At 32.1% G+C, this 12,944-nt stretch overlaps 1 protein-coding gene across 4 annotated transcripts; it reads left to right on the top strand.

Annotated features, from left to right (window-relative positions):
- The first annotated feature begins 1,345 nt into the window (after positions 1-1,345).
- Positions 1,346-11,731, top strand: LOC105630152 (uncharacterized). Of its 4 annotated transcripts, none has more exons than XM_012211892.4 (8): positions 1,346-1,494; positions 1,663-1,712; positions 2,015-2,172; positions 6,916-7,136; positions 7,242-7,488; positions 8,164-8,249; positions 9,103-9,197; positions 10,103-11,004. In XM_012211892.4, exons 3-8 carry the CDS (start codon positions 2,074-2,076, stop codon positions 10,216-10,218), a joined length of 864 nt encoding a protein of 287 aa, XP_012067282.1. In that variant the 5' UTR covers positions 1,346-1,494; positions 1,663-1,712; positions 2,015-2,073; the 3' UTR covers positions 10,219-11,004. The 4 variants fall into 4 exon arrangements, with proteins under 4 accessions (XP_012067282.1, XP_012067274.1, XP_012067266.1 ...); XM_012211884.4 differs by lacking the exon at positions 10,103-11,004 and adding an exon at positions 11,049-11,731 and having other exon boundaries at positions 1,348-1,494; XM_012211876.4 differs by lacking the exons at positions 1,346-1,494; positions 10,103-11,004 and adding an exon at positions 11,049-11,731 and having other exon boundaries at positions 1,513-1,712.
- The last annotated feature ends 1,213 nt before the right edge of the window (positions 11,732-12,944 follow it).

The raw sequence follows: 12,944 nt of genomic DNA on the forward strand, positions 1-12,944 counted from the left end.
TAAAAAATATTGAATGTAGTTATTTATTTTTCAATAATATAATTATTTTTAAAAGATGAACATGATAACAAATATAAATAAATATATTATTAAGTTACAAGTAACTAGAACGAATAATAACTTGTAGTGCACTTTCTTAAATATTAGTAATTATAAATTTGGATAAGTTTATATATGACTTTGTATGTTTATATTCGTCTATATATAGTAGAAAAATATTAAATGAAATAAAATAATTTAAAAACAAATAAGAGAGGCATTTTTGGCAAATAAAAATTTATACCGATGAATATTGTTCACAGCAAAAGTGAGAAGCTAAATATATAACTATGAGTTTATAGAACTCCCATGTGTTTATAAAAATATTGCATATTGTTTATCTCGTTGTTTATATTTATTTATTTATAATATTAAATAATATAGCATTAAATTGAAATATCATTTTATTTCCATATAAAAAAACAGAAATAAATGGAAATGGTGCAAAATTAAATTGAATGACCAATTATTAATTTTATTAATTTTTATTATCTTAAAATATATTTTGTTAAATAACTATGCTTGCGAAATAAATCCATCATGGTATGCTGTTGATTTACGTAAATATTATGATTTTCTAACTAAATCTACTGTTTTAGCTTATATACTTTTGTTTTTATGATTATATAATAATAATAATAATAATTTTATGGTCACCTTTTGATCTTTCTACTGTTTTGTTATATTAAACAGAAAATAACAAAAATTTGTACGATTAATGATACAATGAAAATAAAAAATGCAAAAGAAAAAAATTAAAAACAAGCATTAAGTAAAAAATTTATACAAAAATAATAAAATCAACAATAAATAATGTAAACAAAATTTTGAAAATCTTATAGAATACAAGTAAAGTTTTAATTACTTTTAAATATTATTTTTATATAGTATCATTTATTAATAAAATTATAATAATTTTCTTAAAATTAAAATTGGTGATTTTTTTAAAGTGACTTATAAAATAAACAAAATAAAAATTCATGATAAAATTACGAAAAACTTTAAAATTCAGTTTTTTATTTATTTATTAAAGTATTTCGTTTTCCTTAAAATTAGTTAAACATAATGAGAATATTTTTCTTCCAAAGTTTTTCTCTGTGAGAGAATAAAAAGAATAAATTTATTTTCTCCATATATTCAAATTAGAAAAAAGTTCTTTCAAAATTTTTCTGTTTTGTTTTCTCTTAATTTGGGACAATAGGACACGTGATTTGAAAAGCAAATTGGTATCGGACACGTGGGTTATGGTTAAATAAACAAAATAAAATTTTAAAGTTTTCTTATCTTCAATAAAAAAAAATGGAAAAAGAAGTAGTAAAAGAGAAAAGACAAATGAAGAAGTGAGGCTAACGAAAAGGAAAACACGCTGACATTTTGGCCACAACACGCGGCGAAACGAATGCCCAGAGCCACGACACCATTTCCATCTACTATGGATTTTCTATCTACTTGAAAGTATTTTCTTTTTCTTTCTCGCAAAAACAAATAATAAGTAGAAAAGAGGAAAAAAAAATTTTTGTTCTTTTGCGTTTCAGGAGTACTCTTTTTGCTTTTAAATTTTTAATTATCCTATTTGAATACTATCGTTTTACTTTTATGTTTATATCTTCCATCTCTCACCAGTTAAATTACAAAAGAAGCATTCAGATTATTCGAGGAGGAGAGAGGGAAAGGTGCGTGCATCGTTGCTATAATGTCTCTTTAATTTCTCTGCTTCTTTGGGCTAAAAAAGAAAAGTCTTCCTTTTTTCCATATGTTGATGTTGTATATATGCGCGTGTGATTTGTTCAGTGCGGAAGTGGAATATACGTAATTAATTAAAACCTTTTTAGGCGTATATGTGATTTAATTAATTAAATCATAACAGAGTATGAACAAGGAAAGCTTAAAAAACTTGCCAGAATAGGGTGTCTTTTGTTTTGGTATCTCTGACCAATTGTATGTGTAAATTTGTATGCTATACAAATAAAAATAGAAATAGACTGAGCCGGTAGAAGAAGAAGAAGAAGAAGAAGTAATTCTCCGAAAACACGAATGTCGTCTTTGCTGTTGCCTTCGACTAGCCGGCAGTCAAATCTGGAACGCTTTCTTCAGTGCGTAACTCCCGTTGTTCCTTCCAGACTCCTTCCCCAGGTACACCACTATTGCGCTTCTTCTCTTAATTTTGATTATCCTTTTCTTACACGTAGTTTCCAAAGCTAAATTTGTTCATCTTCGTCTCAGTTATGAATTCATATCGTGGACTGTATTTTTTTTTTTTTTTTTTGGTGCAATGGACTATAAATTTCTGTTGTAAACATTCTCTTTTTCTTTTTCATTCTTTTAATTTTAATAAAAAGAAAGAGGATTGAGAATTGAGATACCAGTCATATGTATCCACGAATTCACTAAATTCTGTTTTTTTTTTTTTCGTTGCCCCTTATTTTTATATGGAATTTGCATAATAATTCTGAGAAACAATGAAAAAAATAATAATAATTCACTCCATCTGTGACTTTTGTGGTGATTGATAGTCATCGTACTCCTTTATGGTCGGTAATGTGGAGTGGGCCTGACTTGGTTTTGTTTGTCTGCCGTTGTGGGCCACTGCGAAAACCTTATCCTTGTAGCCTTCTAGAGCTGGGTGGAATCATGCTGCGAATATCCTCTTGAGATGTTATAATATGTCTCTGTCCTCCTTCGTCTTATTTGCTAATTGCTAGTCATTCTTTTGATAGTTTCACGGCCATGTGTTGCACGTTGACCCTTTAGATTGTAAATATTCAGTTTGATTAGGCTTAGGTGTCAAAAACAAACTTAGTTTATTTATTGGGTTTAAGTATAGTTTGAGCAAAATATTTGAATTGCTACCTCGTTATTTAAACAGAGTATTTATCTCTCCGATGCATAATTTATAATTTAATTACTGTTTCATATAAACAATTAGGACAATTCTAGCTCATATTCTTTAGTTCGGCTTGATGATTTCTTTTTACTCCGTTTATTATAATCCTAGCTAGCTCATTTATATTTGTATCTTTTAATGTATATAAATTGATACAATAGTTTCTCTGTGAGAAATTATTCTTGTTTTTGAAGTTTAAGGTGTTCTATTGGATCTCGGTGATCATTCTACTGCCTCCATTTTGATATAAGGTGTTCTTTTTGCTGGGAACATCTTTGCATCTTGTTTGCAAACTGGAAATCGTATAGTTACGTAAAGCATGTAAATGGAGTTCTTATTTCCTTTTCCAACTTATAATGCCAAAATGGGCTGGTCCTGAGCTGACCGCCTATCGATAATTGAGTCCGCATGTGAAACAATATGGGTTAGAGAGTATGGTTGGGAATTGTGAAAAATGTATGTGATAGATGTGTTGGGATTATAACTAATCCCGAGTGGAGCCTGCAGAAAAATACCGGTAGTAAAAGTAAAATAAAATTACTATTAACACATATATCTCTAATAATTTCGTATTAGATATTGACGATCGAATCCATAAAAAATAATAACCACGGTAAAAAATTAAATAATTACCGTAAATGCCAGATGAAAAATAAGGACACCGAGATTTACGTGGTTCACCCTTCAACCGTTATGGGCTGCGTCCATGGGACAAAAACTCCGAATAATTCTTCCACTAAAAAATAGTAGGTACAAAAGAGAATACAAAAATAGTAGCACTCTAAGCGTTTTCCAAAAGCGCCCAAAAATTATAATTCTCACTATTTTCTCTTGAATAGTAACTTTGTAGAAAACTGACAGAATTTACCGACCAAAGGCTCTGATACCAGTTGAGTAAACCAGTTAGCACTCCGCTTGCCGCTCACTTCAAGAGAGGTTCAATATGAAGAATGCTAAACCAGTTAGCACTCCGCTTGCCGCTCACTCCAAGTTGAGTAAGAAATCCTACCCATCAACAGAGAGAAAAAGTAGATATGTCAAATGTTCCATATTCTTCAGCGGTCGGAAGTTTGATGTACGCAATGGTGTGTACGAGACCAGACATCGCTCATGCAGTTGGCGTTGTGAGCCGATTTCTGTCAAATCCCCAGAAGACACATTGGGAAGCAGTGAAGTAGATCTTCAGATACCTGAGAGGAACTTCAAAGTTATGTTTAACTTTTGGAGGTGAAAAGGCTGTACTTGTTGGCTACACAGATGCAGATATGGCCGGTGATCTTGATGAAAGAAAATCTACATCAGGATACCTATTTACATTCTCAGGGGAGCTATTTCATAGCAGTCAAGATTACAGAAATGTGTTTCATTATCAACGACTGAAGCTGAGTACGTTGCAGCAACGGAAGCAGGAAAAGAAATGCTTTGGTTAAAGCGATTCTTTCTCTCTTTCCTAACTTTAGGAACCTTTTCCTAAAATTTTCTGCACTGAACTGTGTAGATCTCTTTGTTTTATGTTTTTGTACATTGTTTAGTGAAAAACCTTCTCCTATAAACAAGAGAAGGGGATGTGTCATTAACGCGTCCACGGAATGGATGCGTTAATCACGCGTCCATTTTTCCTTCCTTTTTTCTTCATTCAAACGTGTGTGGGTCCCACACGTTTGAATCTCTTCTTTTTTTTTTCTTTGACCAACAATAAAAACGTGTTTGTTTGTTTTTTTTTTCTTTTCAAATGTTTGCGGGCCCTACATGTCGGAGGGACATTTTTCAAGCGATTCTTTCAAGAATTGGGTGTGCAGCAGAAAGAATATATAGTTCATTGTGATAGTCAAAGTGCGTTAGACTTGAGCAAAAATACTATGTATCATGCACGAACAAAACACATTGATGTAAGATATCATTGGCTTAGATCCGCCATTGAAGAGAAGCAGTTCCAATTGCGAAAGATCCACACAGACAGAAATGCTGCGGATATATTGACAAAGGTCGTTTCAAAGGAGAAGTTCGAACTGTGTCTCAAAGCGGCAAGAATGGAGAGTCCCACCATATAGTCGAGAGGGGGAGAATTATTGTGGGGTCCCTCTAACATGTGGGACCCACACACACATTTGAAAAAAAGAAAAAAAAAAACAAACACGTTTTTATTGTTGGTTAAAGAAAAAAAAAAGAGAAGAAGAGATTCAAAAGTGTGGGACCCACACACGTTTGAATGAAGAAAAAAGGAAGGAAAAATGGATGTGTGATTAACGCATCCATTCCTTGGACGCGTTAATGACGCTTCCCCTTCTCCTTTTATAGGAGAAGGTTTTCACTAAACAACGTACACAAAAAACATAAAAAGAAGAGATCTACAGAGTTAAGTGTAGAAAATTTTAGGAAAGGGTTTCTAAAATAGGGAAAGAGAGAAAATATTGAGGATTTTAATTTTTGGGGTGTTTTTTGGGAAACACTTAGAGTACTACTATTTTTGTAATCTCTTTTGTACCTACTATTTTCAGTGGAAGAATTATTCGGAGTTTTTTGTCCCGTGGACGTAGCCCATAACAGTTGAAGGGTGAACCACGTAAATCTCGGTGTCCTTATTTTTAATCTGACATTTACGGTAATTATTTAATTTTTACCGTGTTTATTATTTCTGGTGGATTCGATCGTGAATATCCAATACGAAATTATTGGAGGTATATATGGTAATAGTAATTTTATTTTATTTTTACCACCGGTATTTTTCCGCAGGCCCCACTCGGGATCAGTTATAATCCCAACAAGATGGATTCTTGGCCCTTCAAAAGAGATGCATAGTCATCTCTATACTATATTGTTTGATAATAGAGATCAATTTAACCAGTTTTCCCCTTGAAAGCCTATCCAAGAGGCAAAAAGTGTGCTAATTTATACAATATGGATAAGAAGATGTGTGGATGAACAAAATTAGATACTATCAGATTGTGGTCATTGTTGCATTCATTAACCTTTTATCAAATCTCAAGACCCTTATTGGGGTTCTTAAGATATAATACAGCACATTAATTTGATGAAAACTGACGGTAGTTTAGCAAGAAAAATTAATACACGACTAAAACTTGCATAATACAATTTCTATCTGAAAACTAGGAAAAAATAAACTCATGATATTAGTTTACTGCATAATGGTCGATGCAAACGGAGAAGTATTACCAAAGAATCCCTCAATTTAAAGCTCTATCTTGTAGGTGAATATGGGCACCTCTCTGCAACATGTTATACAACATGAATCAAGGCTAATTATACCTAAAAATTTATTGCAACCTATTTGAGGCTCTGACTTGGATTTATTAACTTTCATCCGATTTTCTTTTTTTTTTTTTTTTTTTTTTTTTTTTCCCCTTGATCCTTTGAGTTTTATTTATCTATTAATTCCGGGATTTATTTGGGTATGATAATTTCCTTTTGTCCTTTTGGTGCTTTTTTTCCTACTGATATTCCTCCAGAGGATTGCATTGTGCTCATTCTGTCTCATTTCCAAGTGTGGTATCTGTTCCGTGACTTCTACATATGGTAGCTGCATCTGAACTGGAATCTAGTGGAACCGTTGTCACCTTCTTTCTATCAGTGTTGAGCTTCTGTGTTCTTGGTGATTAGTGGTTAGGTTTCTTTTTCTGGTATTGGTTTTATTCTTGTGTGGAGTTATGCCCTGCTCCAAGTTTTGGGTCTCTGCTGCACTGCCACAGGCTACTTATTGGGCTCTTTGTCTCTCCAGGTTTTCACTCTTGTTTACATATAAAAGAAAAATAGAAAGAGGAAAGAGGAGAAAGAAGAAGGGGAGAGGGGGGGGGGGTTGACGATTTTACATCACAAGTCCTAGACCTATTATTTCAGATTTTTTTGCATTTTGCAGCTACCAGGAAGTGATCTTTCTGCATGTTTGTAAACCTGTTTCCAGATATTAAATATTATGAATGTCATCCCTTTTTCTTTAATTTTTAAAATAGTTTGCCTTTGTCAATATTCTGCAGAGTTGTATCCATGATCTAAATAGCTTATGGCAGCCACTTCATAGAAAAGAGAGAGTTGAATACTTCACTTTGGGAGATCTATGGGATTGCTATGATGAGTGGAGTGCATATGGCGCTGGAACCCAAGTACTTTTGAATAGCGGTAACAACATTATGCAATATTATGTCCCTTACCTATCGGCCATTCAGATCTACAGCAATAAGTCAGCATTAGCTTCCAGGTTTGATAATTTTTTCATCTTTTATGCACGAAAAGTAGATGCATTAAATGCTTGTGGACAGGTTCTTGGCAGTAAAATTGAATCGATATGCTTTTCATCATGTAGGAATCTGAATCAGGGAGGATATATGGACGCAGTAGAATTTGAAAGTGATTCTTGGAGTGATGAAAGCACAAGTGATAAACTGTCAAGATCTCTAAGCAATAATTCCAGCTGCACTTGGGATACCATTTCTGAAGATTCGAGCTTTGATCATGACGGTTCTTTAATGACCAGAGACAGACTTGGTTATCTTTACCTGCAATACATGGAGATATGTTCTCCCTGCTGGAGGGTTCCACTCATGGAAAAGGTAAAGGCCTCAAACTTAATCGACAAACACAAGAAGAATATTGCCGGAATTTATTCACATCCAATAATAAAACATGGTTATTGTAGGCTCACATAATCAGCCTGGATATTTGAGAAATAATATTAATTAGTCATGATAATCTTATATACTCCTAATCCATCTAGCTTCAGGCTCTAAATCTTTTAAAATGAATCTACCAAAGCATCTAAAAGTTGTAAGGTATATATTCTATGGGGAATTAAATTTCGAAAGTTGCAGATTCTATTGATATATTGCTTTGCTTTCTTTCTTTTTTTTTTTAAAAAAAAAAAAAAATTGTGAATACAATATTGGTCTATTTCTGTAATTAACTGTTACATATACTGAGTTTTACAAGCTAAAGATGAACTTACACATATTTTATTCAGTTTGTTATAACAGTATTTTGAGATAACCATAACCTGAACCTGTACTTGTAACAAGAGTTACCCTTATCAATATTTAGCTGCTATAAGACTTTTAGGACTCTCAAATGCTTAGTAATGTCCAAAATATATCCTGTTAGGTATTTGGATTTGTTAAGTTCTACATTAACTATCATTATTGTGTCTCCTCTCCCACCTCTCTGGAGGTAGGTCATTTTACAAATAGAATATGATGTATATTCATCGGTGCTGTGTGGATTTTCATTGTCAGATAACTGAATTAGCCAGAATTCATCCAGGACTGATGACGCTCAAGAATGTGGATCTCTCTCCAGCAAGTTGGATGGCTGTTGCTTGGTAACTATTGTTAGTTATATCTGTGTGCATGTTTGTCATGGTTATTTAACTTCTCATTGCAGGTGTTGATTATATTATTATCTTGACATATATATGCGACTTCCTATGTTTCTTTAACCAACTTCAGACTGGATTTTTTTTTTTTTTGGTGTGTGGTGGAGGGTGGCGTGGGGTGGGGGGAAGTTGAACTCAAAGCTGCTTGTTTTTTCATGCACATGTTGCAAAATAGTAATGCAATAACATTATTGATGCCCTTCATCCGTAGTAATTCTAGAAGTTTTAATGTTCATTATGCATGCGAATATTGGTGCAAGATATGATATTTCAATAGAATAGAATTCAAGGAAATGGAATACCTCTATATGATGGGGGAAGACATGAGATTTTAAGATAATAGTGGAGGCGGAAGTTTATAGTGAAAAAAACAATAGGAAAGATTTTTGGATGATGTTTATCTTGCGGGCCTTCTTGGAGTTCAGTTGTCCTTGTTGTGCCAAGTTGCTAAAATAGAGATCACTCGGTATGACTTGTCCTTGAAGTCTGTGTGATGTCAACTAATAATGAAGAGGAATAACATGCCAACCTTGCATCAATATGTTCTTAGCTTCTTGCAACAATTAGTACCCTTCTTGAAGTGTATGAGAAAGTGAAGAAAAGATTTGGGTCAAAGTAGTTTTGTCCTGGTAAATTTTTGGTTATAACTTTCCTGTTCCATCACTGCTTTTAAATTTTATTTATGTTATTATTGGATTTGTGAGTTTTACATATGTCCTTCCTAATTAGTTGTATGTATTTTCAGTCAAAATAAATAAATAAATAAATTATTAAGCATATGTATTTCATTGTTGATCAGGTATCCTATTTATCACATTCCGTCCCAAAGAAATAATGAGAAGGACTTGTCGACATGTTTCCTCACTTATCATGCATTATCATCATCTTTCCAAGGTATTTGATTTTCTGTTGCCTTTCATTTTGTTGTAGGATTCTTAGTTTTCTTGGTTTGTTTGAATAATAATGAATTTAAATATTGAAAATCTCTATAATAATTATTTAAGTCTAATTGCTTCTTAATAATAATTATAGAACTTGTTTAGTTAACATAAATAAATGAGATATAATTAGAATTTTTTTGAGGAACAGAAAGTAGAATTTAATCATATTAGAAACAACAACAAGCTACTTGGAGATATATACCTATGCATATATTAGAGACAATATCCTTTAACGAGTTAAAATCTTGGAGAATGATTTTCGCTCAATACAAGGAACAAATCAATCATTTTAGCTTGCATTCTCTCATTGGCATGACCACTACCAATGTCTTCCACCATGATAGTACTACCTCACCTAACCCCCAGCATCTCAAAGAAAAGCACAGCTCAACATCGCACCACCGTTTTTTACTGTTGCATTGGAATTTCTATCTCAAGCAATATCACTATGGCACTACCTCTCTCTGCAATATATTATGCCATGCTACCTTCACCTATTTTTCATTATTACTATAGCACTCTAGTAGAAACTACCACAACTTCTTGGTTGCCACTACAGCTGCCACTGTTGTAATCTCCCGAAAACCACTCTTAATTTGTTACTGGAGGTGTATTACTATTGCTATATTGATATTCATTAGCACCATGTTGCTCACATCTTAATGCTATTTTTAGCATCAGTTTTAGATGTAAACATGAATTCATTTATAAATAAATTTGTAAATATGGAAGTTCATTGACAAATGAATTCTCTCATATAAATGATATAAATTAAAACATGGAATATAATTGAATTTCAAACTTTAATGTTTTGAATGAATCTAGCATTAATTTTTTTTTTTTTTTTAAATTTCCTAGAATACTCTAGGTGTTCTAAGAGAAACAAAGTAAGAGGAGACAGAGAAAAGGGAAGAAATAGAAGAGAAAGAGACAAGGGGGATGAGAGGAGGAAGGGAGAGAGAAGAATGAGATGAGATGACATTTTTGTCTATGAATTTGTTTTCTTAGTTTTGTGGTTTTATTTGGAAATTTCACCTATGTTGATAGAATTTGGTTTATTTATATTCAATTCCATAAAATTCAACTCCAGAATTGAAATAATTTTTTCTTAATGTTTCAAACATGAAAACGTGGATTTTGAATAAATTCCACAAAAATTTACGAAATTCATTTGTTCCAAACAGAAAATTAGTATGATAAACAGAATTTTCTCTGCTCCGAAGCATCTGATAATGCCTGGGATAGTGAAAGGTGTTATGAGTTAGAGTGAAGCATGGTTATCTTAGTCTCATCATTCTAGGTGCCATGATTCTGTTATACTGAAAGGTAAATTATTAAATTGTATGGAGCTGGAATTAGGCCAATTATATTTGTGAGAACATGTATTGAGAAAAGAAAATCGAAGACGCCCATAGATGAGCATACATAGATAAGAATACTAAAGAGCCTCTTTGGCATTGTAGTAAAAACTACTTTTTTGGAAAAGCATCATTTTAGATGCTATTCAGAAAGCTGTTTGGAGTGCTGTTTGGCTGTTCTGTAGTTTTATGACTAGTATATGTTAGATTCACCTTATAAATGAACTTTAATGACCTATGAAAATTTTCAACGAAGTGACTTTTACCAACAGCATCTCAAACGGCAGCTGCGGTGCCAAAAAATCTTTAAGATGGGTACATTTTATTGTTTCATTTATTATTGTGGATATATCATTGACAAGGGGCATCATCTACTTATTTTATACAGTTTGTTATTGACATTAATACTAAGGACTTGCTATGTTGTTCTTGACTTGATTCTGCAGAATATGGGAATGAACAGGATAACATTGTAGATACATTGGAAGCAACAGAAACTAAACCAAAAGTTGAGAACAGTGGTGGTATTTCCCTTGCTCCCTTTGGGATGGCTACCTACAAGATGCATGGGGATCTTTGGATAAATCCAAGGTCGACGTGCGACCATGAAAGAATGATCAATCTTTATAGCGCTGCAGATTCCTGGTTGAAGCAGCTCGATGTAAACCACCATGATTTTAACTTTTTTACTTACCACTCTGCCACGTGAATTGGTGCGAACTCTCAACTTTTCATATCCCTGCTTGCTTTTTATTTAGTGGCCAAGCAACTACTAACCGAGTCACCTTTTAGCCAAAGCTAGTATAGCCATGAAATTGATAAGGGAGTAAAACTGTCAATGCAATGACTTGATCCGGGGCGTTTTTCTGAGAGATTTTTCTTTTACTTTTTCTAAAACTAAAAGAAACGTTAGGAAAGAGGAAAAAATGAGTTTCTTTTCTTGAACCTTATTCTTCTGAAAGGAGTTAGTAGATCTTACCTGTAAATGGACTGTTTCAGTTTCAGTTCAAGTGTAACGTTCCCTTCTTTTTTTATTTGGCGGGAAATTTGCACACACTTTGTTAAATTTGTAAAGTTTTCTGAGTTTGTTGGACTTTCAATATTCCAGGAAAATATTTTTTTTTTCCAATTTGATGAGCTTTAAAATTTTAGAATAGGGAATATTTATTTAGAAAATTGATAAAAAAAAGTAATTTAGTTAAATTACAACTATTTTTGCTAAAATTAAAATTATTTAACGATGCCGGTTGATGTTGATGTGTATGGAGAAGTTAAGCCAACTCTTTTACCCGCTACATAACAATTTACTTGGTTTGGTGACGTCAATGAAAATTCCTCATTTTGTTTATGTTAGCACTATAAAGAAGGAGCAAAAATCATTTGATCGAGGATACAAAAAAAAACCTCTGCAACCTGTTTTTTTTTTTTTTTTTTTTTTTGTCTGCCGACATTATTTATTTATGTTTCACTAAAAAAGGAAAAAGAAAGTTTCCTAATATTTGCTTTACAAAATCTGTACTTGCAAAGATTGTATGATTGATGGTAACAAAAAAAAAAAAAAAAAAAAAGAGAAACTTTAACGGAGTTAAAGAATTATGAAAAATTTGTAGTAGCTCAATCGTAATATAATTAACTCGTTATGCAGTTGATAAGCTATTGATTTTACTTGTATTTTACCGGTGACTATAACGCTAAAGAGAGTAAATAACGACTAAAATCACTATTTTAGTGTGCCAAATTGAAAAAAATCAGTATTTTATAGGTAAAATATAAAATTTTTTACATTTTATAAGGTAAATTAAAAAAATAAAATAAAACTAGGGGCATGGTCCATTGCTGTGCATATGTTCCCGGTCCCAAATTCAATCAATAATGCAGTTTCGCGTTGCTTCCTAGCTTTTTCCTTTATTTGATGCTTCATGCTAAAGTATTCATAAAGCTATGATATTTAAAGTTTTAATAATTTAAAATAGGAAAAATCTCTATATTTATACCCGTAAACTTATTGAATGTTTGACTTTAGCCCTCCGTATTTTTATTTATCGATATTAAGTCTCTTAATCTTTATTTTTTTTATTAAAATTAAACCCTTATTTAACTGAGATATAGAATATGCTTTATTTATTAAAATGTGAAGGCTTATTTGCTTATTTAACTATTCATTTTAATAAAGGCTGCATCTTTCTATATCACAGTTAAAAAAAAAAGGCTTATTTCTAATAAATATTAAAATTAGAGGGTATATTGTTCATAAATAAAAATTTAAGAGTTTAAGGAGTGAAAATTGTTAAATTCAAGTGTTTAAATATGCATTTTTTAAATATAAAACATATTTTATTATT

The sequence above is a fragment of the Jatropha curcas genome, chromosome 5, assembly GCF_041381405.1.
Source record: "Jatropha curcas cultivar XTBG-Jc1 chromosome 5, XTBG_Jcur_1.0, whole genome shotgun sequence".
NCBI lineage: Eukaryota > Viridiplantae > Streptophyta > Magnoliopsida > Malpighiales > Euphorbiaceae > Jatropha > Jatropha curcas.

Coding starts and splice junctions, on each gene's coding strand:
- LOC105630152 (XM_012211884.4), top strand. CDS start 2,074: ATGTCGTCTTTGCTGTTGCCTTCGACTAGCCGGCAGTCAAATCTGGAA. Junction 7,489..8,163: donor GGGTTCCACTCATGGAAAAG/GTAAAGGCCTCA, acceptor TTTCATTGTCAG/ATAACTGAATTAGCCAGAAT. Junction 9,198..11,048: donor ATTATCATCATCTTTCCAAG/GTATTTGATTTT, acceptor TTGATTCTGCAG/AATATGGGAATGAACAGGAT.